Source organism: Lissotriton vulgaris, chromosome 1_2 (assembly GCF_964263255.1).
Source record: "Lissotriton vulgaris chromosome 1_2, aLisVul1.2, whole genome shotgun sequence".
Taxonomy (NCBI): Eukaryota; Metazoa; Chordata; class Amphibia; order Caudata; family Salamandridae; genus Lissotriton; species Lissotriton vulgaris.
Window position 1 is genome coordinate 300,258,586 of NC_141686.1, and position 20,915 is coordinate 300,279,500.

At 45.9% G+C, this 20,915-nt stretch overlaps 1 protein-coding gene across 1 annotated transcript in view; it reads right to left on the reverse strand.

The window, feature by feature from the left end:
- Positions 1–1,949: 1,949 nt before the first annotated feature.
- Positions 1,950–20,915, reverse strand: part of LOC147736551 (uncharacterized) — a 75,952-nt gene continuing 56,986 nt past the window's right edge. Inside the window, 1 exon segment of the mRNA XM_086953769.1 lies at positions 1,950–3,181. Within this exon segment, the coding sequence (XP_086809895.1) occupies positions 2,028–3,181 (1,154 nt within the window). The 3' untranslated portion in view covers positions 1,950–2,027.

Sequence of the window (20,915 nt, forward strand, 5' to 3'; positions counted from 1 at the left end):
ATTCCAAATGGGTCTCAAATTGCGACCTATCTCACTACTATGCATTAGGTAGGTCTATTTGTCACTCGCTAGCAATCGCTAATGAAACTCAAAAGAGTTTCATACATTAGGAATTCCGATTTATAAATTGCGACTCATAGAGAATCGCTAATAGGAAATCGGTATTCCTGCTAGTACATCCTGCCCTAAGTTGTGTTGTATTTTCCCTTATTCGAATGAGGAAAGCAAAAAAGGGCTGGGATGAAAAAAAGAAATTAAAAAACGAGTCTGGACACAGTACTTACTCCTTAAAAGAGGTAAATCAAGTTATACCTGGCGGCACTCATAGATAAGTGGCTGCTCGGTGGGTTAGTAGCTTTCCAGTTGGTTGCGGCAGCACTCTTCACTACCGAAGCCTGAGTGCTGTAGAGCTTACAGAGAGACACAAAAATAAATGTGCGCCCTATAGGAGGGGATCGTAAATGCACAGAATGCTGACTCGAACCCATTGAAATGATACAGCAGGATTTATTTAGGAAAAGAGGTCTACATACATCTGCAATAAACACAGTTCAACTACTAACTCTTAATCCTATGTGATAAAAGGTATGATGGGAAGGGAAAAAAGCCCATGTTTCTTTCTGCAGCTCTAACAGTGATCACGCACCACAAAGAGCAAGCAGCACCTGGGCTGAAGACGGAAGCAAGTCCGTTCCGCGAGGCGTGTACCTCTGTGCGCTGCAGATGGGCTATGGCTTCGATTTGTTGGGACTTTTGCATCTACGAATAGGGGTCTGTGCTGAGATCCCTAGTTGTAAGCTTAACGTTGTTTTGATGTGTAAGTAGTAGTTTAGTGTGTGTTTTGTAAGACGGTGTGAGAGTGTTGCGGGAGTGCGCTCATGTAATGGCGTGAGCGAGGTGGTAAGTTAATCTTATAATCGGTTGGTATAATAGAATCAACTAGCAGTGAGAAACACTCAGCACATTTATAAAGAAATAACACGAGGATGTGATTGGTTACCGATCATATCTCCTTACATTCTTGTATGGCTGCTCGCAATCACACTTCACAGGTGACCAGAGCTGCAATTACAGAGCCCAGGTCTAGACCGGGAAAATTACTCATCTGAATGATGCTGCCCCACTGGGGGCACAGATGACTTGGCATGCTTGCTGCAGGGTCAGAAATGACTTCTCTAAATAAGTTTAGCGCAGGCATACCACTATGCACTGAGTGCTTGCCTTTTGAACACTTTTAGCTGGGACTTAAACATCAGTATGCAGTACATCATGCCCTTAAATACCAAGCAATGCTAATTAGTGCATGGCCTTTTAAAATAAATTAATCAGATCATGCCCGGACAGACAAAGCTACCTGTAAAGCCCTGCAGCCTCTCTCCAAAACTAGTGCAGCAAACGGCATGTGAAGAAGAAACATGCTGCAAAACTTGTGACCCTCGGCAATCCGATACACTGCAGTTTAAGAGGCACACTGCTCGTGTTCCCCTCTTCCACCGTGGTATGTTTCTAGGCCCAAGATCTGCTCTCTGTGCTCCTTCACGAAAGAGGTTTTTTTCCACGCTGCTCGCTTTTTAAAAGCAAGAGCTGCAAATGGTGCCTCAGTGATGTGTGAAGTGTATGCGCTTCGCAACGTAGTTTGGGCACTCAGGGTTATTACACTAAATGCACGCTCCCTACAGGGAACACTGGCCATTAGGCATTTATGACTATAAGCCCTCACTAAGTTACAACATTCCAGTAAATCTTACTTTGGGGTAAGCAGGACATAAGATTGTTACAGTGAAAATGGATCTATCTTGTTTGCATTAATTGGTGTTGTAGAAACATTCGTTTTGAGTGAAGTTCCTGGCAGAAACTCTGCAGTGATAGGGTTCAGTTTAGTGATGCCGCACATGGCCTTTCTTTCTGAGAAAAGCGCTTAGAAGACACTTTGCTGTGATAAGGTTTCTCTCCTGCGTGTTTGGTGTTACGAGACTTGACTTTTGATTTAAGCTCCTCTCGCACACAGTGAAGTGAAAAGGCTTCTCTCATGTGTGTACGCTTTGATGCCGTACATGGTCTCTGTTCAGGGAAAAGCACATTGAACACACAGTGCAGTGATAAGGTCTCTCTCTGGTGTGTATTAGTTTGTGCTTTAGTAGATGCGCCTTTTGAGTGAAGCTTTTCTCACACAAGGTGCAGCGATAAGGCTTTTCTCCTGTGTGTATACGTTGATGCACCTGAAGAATTTTCTTTTGAGTGAAGCTCTTTGCACATTCAGAGCAGTGATAAGGCCTCTCTCCACTGTGTGTTCTTTGATGCCGTACAAGGCTTCCCTTATAAGCAAAGCACTTGCAACACAGAGTGCATTGATACGGCTTCTCTCCTGTGTGTGTTGTTTGATGCAGCACAAGGGTTGCCTTCTGAGAAAAGCGCTTTGAACACACAGTGCAGTGATAAGGTCTCTCTCCGGTGTGTATTAGTTTGTGCTTTAGTAGATGCGTCTTTTGATTGAAGCTCTTCTCACACATGGTGCAGTGATAAGGCCTCTCTCCTGTGTGTGTTCTTTGATGCAGCACAAGGGTTGACTTACGAGAAAAGCGCTTTGAACACACAGTGCAGTGATAAGGTCTCTCTCCAGTGTGTATTAGTTCATGCTTTAGTAGATACGCCTTTTGATTGAATCTCTTCTCACACATGGTGCAGCAATAAGGCTTTTCTCCTGTGTGTATGCGTTGATGCTGAAGAAGAACTTTCTTTCGAGTGAAGCTCTTTGCACATACAGTACAGTGATAAGGCCTCTCTCCTGTGTGTATGCTTTGATTAGGTCTCTCTCCTGTGTGTACGCTTTGATGCCGTACAAGGCCTTTCTTATTAGCAAAGCGCTTGGAACTCTCTGTGCAGTGATAAGGCCTCTCACCAGTGTGTGTTCTTTGATGCCGTAAAAAAGTTGTCTTTTGAGTGAAACACTTTTTGCACGTTTCGCAGGGATATGGCCTGAGGCTGGTGTGTCCTTTTTTGTGCCTCACATAAAGTGTCTCATTGATAAATCCTTTGTCACACACATTACAAGCAAAGCGTCTCTCCCTCATATGCATTCTGCGCCGTTTTTTTAAGAAGGTATTTTGAGTAAAATTCATCTTGCCTCTGGAACCTTTATGGCTTTCTGTTCCATTCATACTTTCTAGATGTGATTGTTTTACTGCAAAATAGAAAAAACATTTAAAATTACATGAAGAAAATATTTCTTGAAAAAGCTGCATTGATATAATATGGAGAAGTGAACAGTTACAATTCAGGGGAAAACATGTATGTTCCAAGAAAAAGAGTCACACTTCCCTTTGAGACACAAATGGTGGCTAGTCCTCCTACACTAAGTGCGGCGACCTAGTCCTGCATCAGGAGCATGCTGGGAAATCAAGTGATTCACAAGAACCACTGTTGGACATGGAGTTTCTGGTTGGCTAGGGTAGGCAACTAAGCCAGGCAGAATCCACCACTTTAGTCAGGGTAAGCCAGATACAAACCTCTGATAAGCTGCGCTCACCCTCTGGTAGCTTGGCGCAGAGCAGTCAGGCTAGTTTAAAGAGGAAATGTGCAGAGTATTTGTGCAACACACTTGTGCAGCAACATAGTGAGTAAACCACAAAAGGGAATCCACGCACGATTATGTAAAAATACATTCTATATTGTACATTAAACAAGACCAAAATGACTTAAATCATACCGTTAGTGCAAATAATGCAGGTTTGACAGAGAAAAACACAAATAACTATGAAAACATAGGTCACAGTGCACCTGCGCACCTATTATTTATTTATTTATTTATTTATTTGTTTGCATTTATATGGCGCACAGCTACCCAACAAAGGGTTTCCCGGCGCAACAGATCCCAGTGTCAATGCGGTTACAGGAATTAGATGTTGAATAGCCATGTTTTTAGGGCTTTCCTGAATTTGATGTAGCTTGGTTCAGACCGCAATGTGTGTGGCATTGAATTCCAAAGTGTGGGTCCTAGAAATGAACAGGACTTGCCACCCATGCGTGACAGCTTGATCTTTGGGATTTCAAAATTATTTGCCGTAGAGGAACGAAGAGATCTGGAGGGACGGTAGGGGTGCATCAGGCTTTGTAGGTATTTTGGGGCGGTATTGGTGGAAATCCTGTGCATGGAATATAGGGATTTGAATTTGACCCGATTTTCAATTTTTAATCAGTGTAGTTTCCTAATGTATTTGGTAGTTGGAGTAGTGATGGGAATTTTCTAGAGTAGTCTGGCTGCTGCATTCTCTACTGACTGTAACCTGCGGACAGTAGCTTTATTTGCCCCCAGGTACAGAGCATTGCCATAGTCTAATCTGGATGTGATCAGGGCGTTGACAACTGTTTTCTTGGTGTTTTCAGGTAACATCCAACAGATCTTTTTGAGCCATTTCAATATGGCGAAGCAGGTAGATGAAGTTTTTACTGCTTGCTGGTGTAGACTGAGTGAGTCGTCAATAATGATTCCCAGGTTGCGAGCATGCGCGACAGGGGTTGGGGGGGTACCCATTTCAGATGGCCAGTGTTGGGGTCCCCAGAGTTCTTTGTTTTTACCCAGCACGATTAACTCGGTTTTCTCGCCGTTTAGTTTTAGGAAGTTTTTCTGCATCCAACCAGCGATTTTACTAAGTCCGAGTTGTAGGGAAGAAGAATTGTCAGAATCTGCCGCTGATAGCGAAAAAAGCAGCTGAGAGTCATCAGCGTAAGAAAACATTAAAAGCCCAGTGTCTTCCACAATCTTGGACAGGGGACTCATATAAACATTAAAAAGCAACGGGCTAAGAATGGAGCCCTGAGGTACTCCGTGTTTAAATGTCCTTGTATCAGAACAGGCAGTTTTCGAAAATACCTGAAACGTTCGATTTTCTAATAGTGATCTGATCCAATTAAGAGCTGCCCCGCGAATGCCTAGGGAGTGGAGAGTCTGGGCGAGGACCGCATGAGACACGGTGTTGAATGCCGCGCTGAGGTCGAGTAGCACAAGTGCTACTGTTTCGCCCTTATCCACCATGCGACGGATGTTTTCCGTCACCCCTAGCAATGTAGACTCTGTGGAAAAACCTGCACGAAATCCCGACTGGTGAGATGGTAACAGATCATGAATGGTGATGAAATCTGTAAGGCAACGATGAACATGCTTCTTCAATAACTTTGCAAAGGTGGGTAGCAATGATATTGGACGGAAGTTAGCTGGCAAGTTGGGGTCTGCGCCAACTTTCTTTAAGAGAGGATGAATCATCGCATGCTTCCATTCACTGGGTACGGTTTGTCCAAGTAACGACGTATTAAGAAGATCAGTAACTGTAGTAAGAACGTTACTGCTAAGTTGTTTTAAGATTGAACATGGCAGTGGGTCTCTAGGAGAGCCCGATTTGATGGTTTTTAGCAGCCCTTGAACCATATCAGGATTCAGCAGGGGCCAACTATCTAGTGTGGCAAAAGATGTATCAGCCAAGGAAGGGCAATCAGTAATACCTATGGTATTACCTGACGTATGTGATGAACAATTGGAGGTAGCTTCAGGAGTGAAGTCGTGTTCATTGGCAGCGTAGTCGATATCTTGGTGGATTTTATCAACTTTATGAATAAAAAAGTTGGCTAACAGGTCACATTGCGTTTTGTTTAGCTCAGGTGGAGGTTACACTTCATATGGTAACTGTAGTGAACGTGGTTGAAGTGAGTGCACTTAGAAACCAAACGTAGGGTGCAGGAGCACCTACTAAATGCTAAACAGTAATTGAGCTTGAGTCTTCCAGCAGTTTTTCTCTACGGACGGCCCTGCGCTATTCTTGAGGTCATCTCCAGAGCAGAGGCAATGCTGGACAAGAAATGACCCTCACGCACTTGCGCAATTTGGAGCCCGCCGGGGCCACTTGAATCGCGTCTCTTTACCCAAGGGAAACCACGCCACCCGTGAAGGAGAGCAGGGCGGCTTTACTGCTTTTCTGGATCCAACCCGCCTAACAGTACGTTTGCGGGTGCAGGGTCACTGTCCCCAGGACATCTGTAATTTGCTAACAATGTTGTCATGTCTTGGGAGTGGGACCCGACGTTGAGAGCTTCGTGCAGTATACGCGTTAAAACCAGAGGGCGAGGCTGGCTGGAATGAGCCTCAGGGGAGAGGAGTTGGCCTAACGGCTAGGGCGCTCGACCTCGGACCTGGGGATCTGGGTTTGAGTCTCGTAACGACGCCAAAACCTCCTGCGATGGTGGGCAAATCACTTAATCTCCCCATGCCTAAAATGAATGTGTGTCCTCATGTAACGTAACTGGTGCTATATAAAGCACTTTGATACCTGATTCGGTTGAGGTCTAGTTCGAGCTATATAAAACTCTGCAAAAAAAAAAGAATGCTCACCCGCCATATGTTACAGAACAATGTGTCGTCGAAAGGCCTGCCTTGAAGGCTTTGTGCAACACCTAAAACTCTGCAGCCTTAGACGCTGCACTGTACCACCTCAGAGCAGTCCAAGTCTTCATTGGGCTGTTCCTCGAGGCTCACGATCGGAGGGGCCACACTAGTTTGTTCTTGGTGGCATCTGACGGTGGGGATATCTTGACAGGCTCCGGGGGTGAGGGTCACAATACAATTCAGCGGCAGTGAGCACGCTGGCTCAAGGACGTGTTTGTTTCTCTGGTAATGCCTCCAGACAAAACAGTAGGCCCATGGTGCACTGTCCTGTAATTTACAAAGTTTTACCTTGGTGCAGAAGGGAGCACTGGCGACATGCTAGCCCTGGTAAAATGGACTCTCTTCAACATCTACATGAGCCCCCTCGCGGCCATCGCACGCCAACACAACCTCAACATAATCTCCTACGCCGACGACACCCAGCTGATCCTCTCCCTGACCAACGACCCCGCCGCCGCCAGAGCCAACCTGCACGAAGGGATGAAAGAGGTAGCCGAGTGGATGACGACCAGCCGCCTGAAACTGAACTCAGACAAGACGGAGGTCCTCATCCTGGGCTCCTCGCCCTCCGCCTGGGACGACTCCTGGTGGCCCCCCGCCCTGGGCACCGCACCCAAACCGACGAACCACGCACGCAACCTGGGCTTCATCCTGGACTCCTCCCTCTCCATGACCAGGCAAGTCAACGCCGTCTCCTCGTCGTGCTTCAACATCCTGCGCATGCTTCGGAAGATCTTCTGGTGGATCCCCACGGAGACCAGGAACACCGTCACCCAGGCCCTCGTCACCAGCTGTCTGGACTACGGCAACACACTCTACGCCGGAACCACCGCCAAGCTCCAGAAGAGACTCCAGCGGATCCAGAACACCTCAGCCAGACTCATCCTCGACATCCCACGGAACAGCCACATCTCCGGACACCTGAGAGACCTGCACTGGCTCCCCGTCAACAAAAGAATCACCTTCCGGCTCCTCACCCACGCACACAAAGCCCTACACGATCAAGGCCCGAGCTACCTCAACAACCGAATCAACTTCTACGCTCCCAAACGCCACCTCCGATCTGCCAGCCACGCCCTCGCCGCCGTCCCACGCATCCGTAGAGCCACAACAGGAGGAAGGTCCTTCTCCTACCTGGCCGCCAAGACCTGGAACTCCCTCCCGGCCGACCTGCGCCTGACCCAAGACCACCTCTCCTTCAGGAAGAAGCTCAAGACCTGGCTGTTCGAGCAGTAACGGCACCCCCCCCCCCCCCAAGCGCCTTGAGACCCTACGGGTAGGTAGTGCGCTCTATAAATGTCTTTGATTGATTGATTGATTGACTCACACAGCAGAAGTCTTGGAGAAAAGAGGCAACAAGGTCTTTGATGGCCCTGAGATCTCGAGAGAACAGGGGGCAAGCAAAGAAGCCCTTGGAGAGCACTTCGGGCACAAAAGGAGGTGGCAGGCAGCAGACAGCACATACAGTTAGGTTGCAAATTGGCAGTCCCTTCTGCAGCCCAGCAGCAGCAGGTCAACACAACAAGGCAGTTAGTCAAAATGGTGGTTGCTCCTGGCAGCACAGCAGTCCTCATGAGCAGTTTATAGAGCCAACAGTGTTTGGCCACAAGTCCCAAGCAGCGTCTAAAAACATGGGATCAGAGCTCCAGTACATATACTCAAAAATGTCTTTGATGAACGGGTGACTTCAAATGAACCCTCACAAGTGTGAAACAGTCCCTTGTAGTCCATTCCTGTGTCCAGACGATCAGTAGGGGGTAAATCAGCCCTTTGAGTGAGGTGAGTATCACATCAGGCAGGCATACACACAGCATACAGAAATGCCAACTTCTAAAAGTGGGATTTCTCCACCTGTCACCAGAAATCTGTGCACACCATTGCTCAGCATTTATTCTCACGAGTTCATACATACTAAACTTGACCCTGCACTCCTCTCATACCAGGAATTACCATGGACACACATATCCCCCATGCATTCCTATGAGAGGGTAGGCCAATCTCACCACACGCACTCAGAGAGCGCACGCACTCTACACTGGGCCACAGTGCTAAAGTGTCCAGAGGTCTAAAATCACTACCACCATGTCAGAGCTTAAGGCAAAAAGTTCAGGGGTGAACCTGCCAAAAGGACAAGCCCAGCACAGATGAAAAGTGGGTGAGGTCTAGGGAAGAGCGAGCATCGCACTTTAAAAATACAAAATAAACCTTAAACGGCATGGGTGAAGCGGTGAAAGGAGAGGGGGTTGTTTGTAGTGTAGCTTCTGGTGAATGCGGCAGAAGGGGAGCAGGGTTGATGAAGCAATAAGAAAAAAATGTGAGTAGACTGATAGCAACATACTGGTTACCTTGGACTTCTGCGCATCATATACCAGTAGCCCCAAATCTGGGGGGATTGCCACCATACAGCATTTTGGGGAAATCGGAGACGTCACTCTACTTGAGCATTCTGAAATGCTAATAGATTTGATTACTGTTGTTTTGGCTCACAATTACTTTATCCGGGGAGTAGTATGATTTTATATCAAGTTGCAATAACTTAGCATGGCTAGATCATCAGGCACAATCTGTTGTAGGTTTTCACCCGATGCACTTGGCTCTTCACAGGGTATCATTCAGGATCACAACAGTGTTCTCATTTTTTATCTGGTGGCGGTGACTTAACACCTGCATTTCTAATCCCTATGTCATTGTTACAGTCGTGTAAGATACTTTGTATATCCTCATGCAGCCTTGAAAAAGTCCCTATGACAAAACACGTGACGGGTGCCTGTCTGTAATGGATTTTACGTCTCAGACGCAAGAAAGGTGAATAATTGTGGAAACAATAAATCACAACAAACATCTCTGATCTTGCAGTACTTCTTTACGGGCCACAAGGCATGGCCATTGGACTTCGCTGAGTGCTTCGGTATTCCTCTGCTCATTTGGAAGCGAGGTGCTGGCAGGATAGGCCTCTTTGACTTAACGAGGGGGAGCATCTGCCACTTATCACAGTTGCACATCACAAAGGCTCTGCATGAGCGCTCGCACAAAGCAGTTATCACTGGTCTTTTGTGACTCCAGACAAACAGGACCCAGGGCAAGGAGGAAGGGGATGCCCGACACGTCATGGCGGTGGAAGCCTCTAGAAACTCCTACTAGTGGGCACCAGGTATAAATATTGGACTCCAGACCGCAAAAGAATAAAAGAGGTCCCAGTGCCATCTCCTGTCCCTTCTGATACTTCATGCCAGTAAAAACAACTCTCAACAAAGCCCCACAAAATTATAGTGTCAGAGACAATTTACATCAATGACACCTAGTGACCTCTCCTAAAATATCTCACCATTAAAATGAACTCTCAACAACTTTCCACAATGCTAAAGTGCAAGATGTTCTCATGCGAGTATGCTGTGTCTTTATATCTACACTGTTATTCTAAGTGTGCATGGAGATTGTTTTGCCCATCTTATTCCAATATTATCTTGTGCATATACTGTTATCTCAAGTTGATGCTGCTTCCTATCCTACCATGTGCCTATAGCAGTGACCCATCCTTTGTGATGTCTACTAGTCTATGCGGATATTGATATACTACCTATGATGTGGGTGTATAAATTGTTTAAATGCCCTTGAATATAAAGGGCGTGTCTGCAGACTGACCAATAAACTCCATCACAACCACCAGCTCCTAGATACCGTGGCCACTAAGAACCCAGTGATATCAACAGGACCACCATTGCTTTTCTGCATTCAAGGCCCCCTAGGAACACACATTGAATCTCCTTGGCAGAGTGGAAGCATTAGTCTGTTCCCAAATTCCAAGGTGATGACATCACCGGCCACTGGACCAGAGAAATGGGAGAACTCCTCGACATAGACGCCCCTTCAATACTCAAGAAATTATGTAGTATCCTTTTCAGATCTTGGTTTGGAGAGGTGTGGTGCAGCAGCCAGGGCAGCTGACTTCGGAGCACAGGTTTTACGGCTCGATCCCAGGCTCCGGCGGCAGTTCAGCCAGCACCATGTGACTTGGGGCAATAGCTCACTTAATTTCCACAACAGCCCCCGGCGCCTTGAGACCCATAAGGGTGACTAGTTCTGCACTTTACAAATACGGATTTACATTTTATTTGGTTTAACAATAACCTTAACAAAGAGGCAACAACCCTGATTGGCTGAAAGAAACTAAAGACAACAATCCTTTGTAACACATCTTGCAACACAACGGGAGCTAAATGCATAAAATACAAAAAACACATCTTCAGAGAAAAATCCCCCTTCTTGTGAGCCCAACTTGACCATTCTAGGAACAGACCTAAAGACCTTCTCAACATCATCAAACAGCAAACCTCCTCTTTCCCTCAACACTCAATAAATGACTCTACCATGCGCTGCGAAGAGTTTGCAACATTCTTCTCTGAAACATTGAAATCTCTCTTGACCCATCCATCTCTCCGTCCTACACCAAAGATGTCCCCCTAGCAAAAAGTGTCTACCCAAGGCCATACCTCCAATTAATGGTAGTCTCACCAAACTCACCCTACGCCAGTTGGACTGAATTGACTATGTCCCTTAAGAAGAAGTGCTCAAATTACTCGCTTTCATGAAACCAACAACACACATTTCCGATCCCCTCCCTCCTGTGCGAGTCAAGAATCTCAGGCACATCATATCTCGCCTGCATGGACCAAAATCATTAATTACTCCTTTTCGAGAAGCTCCATGCCGACCTCCCTCAAACTCAGCCAAGTCACCCCCTCATCAAACAACACAGACGCGAACTAGATCAACCTTAACAATTACAGACCTATATTTATTCACATTTACCTTCAGAAGCAAGTCCCATGAAAGCACAATAGTGCCTGATGAACTTAGTAGTCCATACGCTGGTACTTTTCAGACTGGATTATTGGAACTCTTTCCTGTCTGTCCTTCCCAGAGAAAATTAGCATCACTGAGAGAAATGCTTCATACAGTTTTCCACGTTGTGACAGGTCACAACCTTTTTTTATCACATTTCTTCTACACTTTGCATCCTATAATGGCTTCCAATTGAAGCAACAGACCAATGTAACACTGAACGAATCACCCACAAAGCCCTCCACAACTCCACACTCTCCTACTTGGTTGAAAAACTCAAAATCTCTGGATCTGAACAAGGATCGAGTATTCGTAAAGTCCTACTGTTAGAACAAGCAACACTCAGGCAAGAACGCTTTATAAAGCACGCCTACTGTCAGACGTCAGGCTTCTTGTACGCTTTCCTTTTCTGGCAGACCCTAAAACTACCAGTCCCAGAATGCCTGAGGTGGGCTCACAGAGTGTATGCTTTCCCAGACTACTTTACTGGCGATCAGCTGACCCGTTTCAGCATATAGACGGACAGTTCCTGACCTCAGGTGCTTGGCTTCTCTTCCTGCATTGGACCACGCCCCTTTCCTGTTTGCTCGAGTGCATTCTGGAGTACTCATATCATCCCTGCTTCGTGTTTGGAAAGTCCTTGGCTTCCCAGTGTTACCATGCCCTTCCTTCCTCCCCACTTACGTTTGGGACAAGCAGCCCTGTTGTTCACGCTGCCTCTAATTGGATTCTCCGCTCGCCTTCGGCATTTCTGCTCGCGTATCACATTACGCGATACCTGTTAGAACACGAAGGTGTTATCCGCTGCCTCGGACGCGAGGCATGTTTGACCTTTTCTTTGCATTTGGCGCGAGCCGCGCTGCCTATTGTGATTCCTAGCTTTGCCGCCTCGGCAGTGAGGCGTGTTTAACCTCAGTTATGCAATTGCGCGTATCGCGCCACCTATTAGTGTTGGACCAAGTATTTTTGTAACTTTTTATTTTTTGATAAACAAGAGCAGAGTGACACAAAAGACTTTACCACGGCAAGGTAATTATTTTCTTTGTTATATGCATGCATTTATTTATTAGAGACGTAAGAAATCATCTTAATGGGAGTCCTGTTGTACATATAGAAATCAAGTCTTTATTTCCTCGGAAGTCTACATTCTTCATCCCGGATTTTAAGAGATTCTATTTACTTTCTTTTTGGAGAGACATTTATTAGTTCAACCTTGTCAACCTTGTCAAGAAACTGACTACATAGTGTTCTTATTCAAGTTGGAGTGGTGCTATATACCACATCGTCAAGAAGTTGTTGGATTTAAGCATTTCTTCGCCATAAACTGGTAAGTCTGGGTTAGCATACAAGTGGGACTAACTTCTATGTGGTATACTTACACACCTCTGAATAATTTTCTGCCCTCTGTTTTTCTCTTGTCCATCTACAGGATTGCCCGCCCTTAAACAATCTCTCCTGAAAGACGCTCTGGTGGTCCTTCCCTGTCTCTCCACTGGGGTATCAGGTTATCCTCAGTGTATTCCTGTGGTCTGAGGTGGCTATACCCTGTTGGAGGGAAGAGACTAAGTATGGGCGGAAAATCCGTTCCGCTCGCGGATTTTGCGGATTTTCGGTAAATTCGCAATCCGTGAGATTCGCGAATTTCCCGCAAAATCCGCAAATCCGCGAGCAGCGGATTTTATGGCTTGCTCGCACTGTTCGCGTGAGTTCGCGGCTTCCCAGTTCAACTTCGCGCCCCGCGAATAAGCGCTAAATTGCAGAAATACGATCTTAGCAAAACTGAAACTACTTACCAGGTTCAAAAGTTCAAGCTCATCATTAGTAGCCATTTCCTGTAGTGCTTCCTGAGGGGCCCCTCCAGAGTTCAGTTGCCTACTTGCAACTATTATGTGACCCTGCTCTGACCCTCAGAATAGTTACACATATGCCACAAAGGTCCTGAATTACAGCTAAGGGAGACAAGCAGGAGCCAGGCTGGAAGTTCAAATCCAGTGACACATTAATCAGCCCCTAATTCATTATTGTCAGTTGGGGCAGGGCAGGTGTTGTAACTAATTTTGGAACAATGAAAGCACTTAGCAAGTGCAAAAGATCACTAATCAGGAAGAACTAAGGAAGCAGGTGCCAGCTAAAAACATATTCTGTGACACATTAATCAGCCCCAAATTAATTCAGGTCACTTGAGGCAGGGAAGGTGTGCTTTGCTTTGCCACAATAATGAACACTGGACAACCAGAGGGTGCTGTGATGAAACAGAGGGTGGCATGGGTGAGCCAGAGGGTGGCATGTGGTGACAGAGGGTGGCAGTGATGAAGAAGAGTGTCCCAAACAGGCTGGACACGTAGAAACAACAAGTTCGCAAAACTTGGGACCCGACAGGTAAGTTCGCGTTTGCGAAATTGTACAAAAACCCTCGTGACCTGGCAGAAACCCGCGCGAACACAAAAAAAAGAAAAAATCCGCAAATTCGCAAGAATTCGCGGATTTTGCGGATTGCGAGTTCGCAAATCCGCAAAATTCGCGAACGCAAGATTCGCAAAATTCGCCCATGCTTAGAAGAGACTATATCTTCGTTCCCGTGGACGTTCCGAGCAGAGCTACAGGTCCCGACAATAAGTCAAGCCCACGAAATAGAAATCCCCTGAGCGAAGATGGACAAAGGCGCTTCTTGTGATGCCCTCATGTCTGAACCCCTGTCTTTAGATACTCCTGAGGTTACCATGGCTGAGTTAGCAGCCGCAGTAGTCAATCTACAAACAGAACTTAGCGTTAGTAACTGAACTCAATGTCTTAAAAACCCAAAAACAATTAGAGACCTCTGTGACAAATACAAAGACACAATTTAAACGTAGTTACACCCAACCAGGCCATTTCAGGGTCCCTTTCTCTGTTACCACGAGCACAACCACTGATCCTACCTCCACCCCGGTTAATGTGACTGTGGTTACTCCACCACAAACAACCTTAGCCATGCCCGAGAGGTTCAATGGAGATAGTAATAAGTACGCCTTATTTATGAATCAATGCAAACAACAGTTTCTATGTCGTGCATCCTCCTTCCTAGATAACGCCGGAAAGTAGCCTTTATTTTATCATATTTAAGTGGGAATGCAGCTCAGTGGGCGGTACCTTTAGTAGAGAATAACAATCCCATTCTACATGACTTAGCTCAGTTCAAGGAACGGATGAGGAGTCTTTTTGCGCGACATTCTTGCATGCAGGCCAGAGATAATGAGTTGCTTAGTCTCAAACAAGGTCCTAAAGACTTATTAACATGTATAACCACCTTCAATAGATTAGTGACAGAGACTCAGTGGCCAGAGGAGAAAAGAATGTCCCTGTTTTATAGGGGATTAAGGGATGAGCTCAAAGATATTTTGTCGCAAATTGTGAATCCTCCAGAAGAATGTTCAGCTTTCATAGACTTAGTGGTAAAGCTTGATCATCGGTTAATGGAAAGAAAAGGGGAAAAGAACAAAGGTGATTACCCGCGCCTATTTCTTCCTCGAAGTGATAAGAAAGAGACCAAAGATTCAAGTGAACCTATGCAAATAGGAGGTATAAGAGGTCCCCTGTCTAAAGAGGAACGAGAAAAGAGAAGGAGGTTGCATCTCTGCCTTTACTGTGGTAAGGGAGGACATGTTGCTAGAGAATGTCCCATAAGGCCAAAGGCTACTTTGAAGAGCGCCGTAATCGGCTCTGGCTAGGAAGGAAACAAGGGAACCCTACTCACTTGGAGCCTGGGTAATAGGTATTTAACAAAAACAATGGCTCCTGTGGGATAATACACTAAGTTAAGATAGAAAAAAATGCACAATGGCAATGAGGGTGATTGGGGCAAATGTCAAGGCAAAGAAACTGCTTATACTCAGTGTGGATGTACACCTTTTTTTATGTAACCAAATTTCATTCATTTATACAGTATTTCCAAAATTGCATTAAAAATTCAAATGTTAATCAACAGTTGTGATGGTGCGTCCCAAGTGAATTAAACACACAAGAACACCAGTACTGTACACTATCCCAAAGATGCACAAAAGCACCACTAAACCCCCTGGTCGCCCAATCCTTTCAGGATGTGGCTCGATCCTGGAGCCAATTGGTAAATACATCGACTTTTTCATAAAGGACTTTGTACTCCTCCAAAACTCGTATGTTAGAGACTCAATGCATATGATCAACTTACTAGAGGGTAGAGCATACAACATGGAAAATTAATGGCTGGCCACCCTAGACATCACCTCGCAGTATACCAATATACCGCAAAAAGAATGCATGCAGGTAATCAAGGATGTACTAGACACTAGACCAAGACCCATGTAGGTTCCTACCTCCTTTATCATTGAACTGCTCAACATAGCTCTAACACATAATTATTTTGTGTCTACGAATACCTTTTATCAGCAATGTTCAGGGACCAGTATGGGGGCAATTTTTGAGCCAAATCTGGCGAACATTTACATGAACTATGTGGAACATAGATACATCGAAGCTCAAATCAACATATACCGTCCCAACATTCAATGTTGGAGGCGGTATATAGATGATATCTTCCTAATCTGGGCTGGAATTTGACGAATTAGTCATGTACTTGAACACGATTCAACCATATCTGACTTTCACATCCAACTTTCACAGAACGTGCGTGGCCTTCTTAGACTTAAACATGCAGCATGAAGGTGGGCGATTATACACATCCTTGCCTAGGAAGCCAACAGAACGCAATACTCTCCTGACTTATAACAGCTGTCACCACAGAGCACTCAGAGATGGACTACCATATGGTATGAGCAGTTTCTTTGCCTTGACATTTGCCCCAATCACCCTCATTGCCATTGTGCATTTTTTTTCTACCTTAAATTAATTGTATTATCCCACAGGAGCCATTGTAATCGGCTCTGGGGCAGCGATGTTGTCAGAAAACCCGATGCCTTGGAGAGCCCCGAGATCACTCCTCCAAGTCCATCCTCGTCTCAGGTCTCGCAGTTCTTGTCTACTACACTTCCGTCTATACCTAAACATTTTGTCATCACAGTAGTTTTTATACTGCCTTTGCAGAATAGAAAGTCCATGTCAATATTGTTAGACTCTGGGGCAACAGGGAACTTTTTAGATATCACAGTAGCCAAAGCTTTAGGTTTAGAGTTTATTCGGAAATCGCACCCCGAAAAAATAAGAGCAGTAGACGGAACAGGGGTATCTTCTGGATTAATAGAGTATCATGCTCCTGATCTTGTCATGATGTGTGATAATGGCCATTCAGAAGTGATCTATTTTGATTTAATTGATACCCCAAACTTTGGGGCAATTCTGGGTTGTGCCTTGGCTCCAATTGCACAATCCGCACATAGATTGGGTTTCTCGAAAGGTAACGCTTAGATCCTCATACTGTATGTTACACTGTTACTAATAAACACCCTAGTGGCAAGCCCCCTTGTGCTGCACCCTTTCTGCTACTGAAACATCTAGTTTACCTTCGGAGTATCTTGAATTCTCTTATGTATTTGACGAGGCTAAAGCAGTGGCGCTGCCTTCACATCGAGCCTACGATTGTAGGATAGACCTAATCCCTGGTGCAGAATTGCCTGCTAGCAGGGTATATGCTCGAACGGAGTCTGAATCTAAGTACCTTTATGAATAACTTCAAGATATGCTAAAGAAGGGCTTTATCCGCCATTCAACTTCCTCAGTATCCCCTCCCATTTTTTTTATACCGAAGGTGGACTTCTTAGGTTTTGTTATTTCCCCTGAGGGGGTTCACATGGATCCTGCCAAGGTATTGGCCATAACCAACTGGATTAGTCCCAAAACAGTCAGAGAAGTACAATCTTTTTGGGGATTTGCCAATTTTTTATAGGAGATTTATAAGTCATTTCGCTGACTTGGTGGTGCCAATAACTAGGTTACCGAAAAAGGGAGTCTCTTTTGAATGGGATGACACTGCAGAGACCGCCTTTCGTGCTCTAAAAAGCAAATTTACATTGCCTCCATTATCAGACAGGCAGATGAGACACAATGAATGAATGAATGAAATCAGGTCTTATAAAGCGCAGACTTAGCCCAAGGGCATCAAGGCGCTAAAGCCGACTGTACATAAGGAAGGCAGATAGAATTAAGCTGCAATCTGAGTAAAGAGCCACGTCTTCAAAGCCTTACGAAAAAGTAGATGAGAGGAAAGGCCTTTAAGATCCTGAGGAAGGGAGTTCCAAAGTTTGGAAGCAGCTGAAGAAAAAGATCGACCTCCCCATCTGACCTTACGAAACCTTGGCACTGAGGTTCCGTGACAATTGTAAGCGGTGTTTTCGACTCGCACGAATATGGTCGAGTCTGGTATCTACGAACCGCAAATGACGAGTTTAGTAAGTGTGCGCAGTTTCGCTGTGCTAACTTAAACCGTTCGTTTGCTAGGTGGGTTTTTCATCTGTACCCACGGGTTCCATCTTAGATACGGCATCCATTTTGTCTCTTGCCCTCAAGTAGCCAGCGAACGGACGCTGTCCGCTTCGCGACCCTGGGACTCCCAAGATATTTGCGGAAGACACATGTCTTTTGTAAGTGTCTTTATGATGAGGGGGATGATACTGTAAGGCAGATGGCCCCGCTCGAGGCTCATCTTGCCATGCCGGTTTATTGTCTCAGCCGTGCATCCCATTAGGCACGTCCCTTTGATGCCTGTAGCTCGTGTTTCCCGATACCTCCCCTTTTACACCCTTTCCGATCTCCCCACTGTCTCCGTCTTCCTCTGCACCTGTCTTTGTTCCTATTTCGATCTGTTTTACTGCCGATTGGAATGCACTAATGTTGGGAAGATGGGTTTTTACAGTTGGGAACCGCCAAATGTTTCCGCACTTATGTTCCGGACCTTGTGTGTATCAAAGTGACCAAAGCGACCCCTCTGGGGGATAATTGTGGGAACCGGGTTGTAAACCTTTGTGTATCATGTTGTCCTATGGGTAAATTCTGTATAAAAGGAGCGATCCACAGAACCAATTTGAAGCAGTCTCCCCAAGTTGCACGTGTTGTACTTGTCGTGACTTCTGTGTTCCCTGCAGTAAATAAACCTTGAATCTTTGACGCCGAAGGAAGTGTCCCGTGTCTCTGTCATTCGTACGCCGGAGCAGGTAACCCACGAAGGTTTCAGGTGTTGTCCCCTGGCACCGCTGGGTCTTAAAGAACCCAGTCCTTCAGTTGGCGCCCAACGTAGGGCTGCATCAGTGGTACCGGTCCAAGCCTGACGATCGTGAGGAACTTCGTGTGAAATCTCAGAGGGAAGGTGCACTCCGCTTCATCGATCCTGTTGTCGAAATAAGTGGCCCGAAGACTTTTCCCGCGAAGATTCCCGCCTCCTGACGGCTGCGACGGACTGCTGCCCTGACTGTAGACCTGTTTTGGCGCCTGGCGTAGACCTTGGTATAGCGAGACGATTGACGGGCCTTCCTGGTGACGCCATCGATCTTTGAGTTAAGTATTTGTGGGTCGCTCCCAGAGTCCTTAGTTGTTGACACTTTAGCGAGTGTTTTTGTTGTTGACGCTGTGTGAGTGTTTTTGTCGGTGACACTTTGCTAGCGTACTTTGTTGTGTTATTTGACGACTGCAGCCGCCAAAAACCGAGGGTTTTTGTTCTTTGCTGGGACTTGGTAAATCCCGTAACCCTTGAAGTTTGTGAAACTCGGCTAGTGTGCAAGATGCCTGGTCGTAGTACTTTGTTTAGTTGTTTCAGACCTTGTGGTGCGGATTCCCGACTGGAGGACTCGTGTCCGATACCTCCGGTTGGAACTCCGACTTATGAACTGTACAGTAAACATGGGCTAGGCCCGATTACCTTTAACGATTATTGGATTCGCTATACAAAGAAGGATGGTGTCCTTAGTTGGCCACCTCATGGTAGCTTTGAGACCCCGATTTTAGATAACCTAGAGGCTAAATTGTTCGAGAAAAAGTGAAGGCCGGCCATGTTTGATGCCTTTCGGTTGTGGCGTAAAGAAGCCCGACAGAAAGAAATCAGACAGACTAAACGAAATCAGAGAGATAGTGTTGCTACCATTGTAAAGAAAGCAGAGCAATTTCAGCATGATAAGGAGGTTAAGGAAAAGGAAGTGTTTGATAGATTACAGCGTATGACCATAGATAAATGCTATCCTACTTTGCCTACGGAGTCGGAAAAGAAGGAAGAGGCAGTTGAGGATTCTTTAATGTCCTATCTTATGAAATCGCCACCTCCGTATGTACAGGGTGTCGCAGCTCCTGTGATTCCCCCTGTACCTGTTCCTGCACCTATTCTTCCTTTGCCCGTTCCTCAACCTGCACCCGTTCTTCCGACTGTTCCTGATCCTTTGGCTGTTGCTATCCCTACTGCTCCCCCGCTTCCACATACTCCTGCTCCCGCTACTGCTCCTGCTCTGTTAACTCCTGTTGTTGCTTCTGTTTCTACTCCTTCACTTGTTAGTCCTGTGTCCTATACTTCTCCCTCTACTCGTAGTCGTAATTCTCCTCTTGCGGCTAGTTTCTTTCATTCGCTCGGACCTGTTCTTGGGTCCGCTGGTTCTGATGGTCCTCAGAGACGTAGTCAGCTTCCTGGTAACAGGGAACGCGCTTCGCTATATAATATGGCGATGGGTTGGATGACGCATCCCCTTAGAAATCCGCCACGTATTGTACTCGACACGTTTTGTCAATTCAATGTACCAACCCAACGATTTGTGTTCGAGGAAATGTGTAAGGTCCTTCGCGATCAGATATCGGCCGACGCACCTGACGAGGTGCTGACCGCTTTGTCTGATCTACAGCTTCAGTTCTCGACTGGACTGATAGTGGATACCAATGTTCGACGTGCTGTTGAACGGTTGCTATCTTTTCGTCCCACTCCTATACCTCAAGCCTTGTTTGTTGAGGATATTGAAAGACAGCCAGATGAGTCTGGTCAGTTTCCTATGCGAGAAGTTCCACCAGTATGGATGCCTGGTAACGCTGGGGCAAACCCCCCGATTTTGCCGTTCTTCCAGAGAGTATGGATACATCTCCCATGGAAACGCTCAGAAGTGTTGCAGGTGAAGCAATCTTTGCCTGACCCTCGCAAAAATCCTGCAGGGTATTACAAAGAATTATCGCAGCTCGTAGACGCTACGATAATGAATCTTGCCGATATTGACATGCTGTTTGGCAATGTCGTACCGCAACCGGTATGGGCTAAGATTCGTCAGGAAAACCATCCGAATGAATTAGGTGGTGCTTGGGCTGCCATAGTAGCGGCGGATGCCCGACAGACTGGTGGTGCTAAACCCGACCAGCTGGTTGCTGATCTTCCTCAAAGAATAATAAGGTTAATGAAAACTCTTATGCCAGCTATGAGGGTAAATTGGGACAAATTGTCAGCTTGTAAACAGAAGAAGGACGAGAGTGTCTCCGACTTCTTTACGAGGTTTGAGGAGGCATTCATTGATCATAGTGGTCAGGATATGAGCACTGAGGGTGGCCAAAGGTTGTTCGTGGATAAATTTGTTTCGAACTTATTGCCCGATTTGAGCAATAAATTGAAAAATTCAGAAAGTGCGTGGGCCGTTTCTACTTCAGCTCAAATATTGGCTACGGCACAGTATTATGAGAATAGAGAGAAAGAAGAGAGTGACCGTGCTGATAAAAA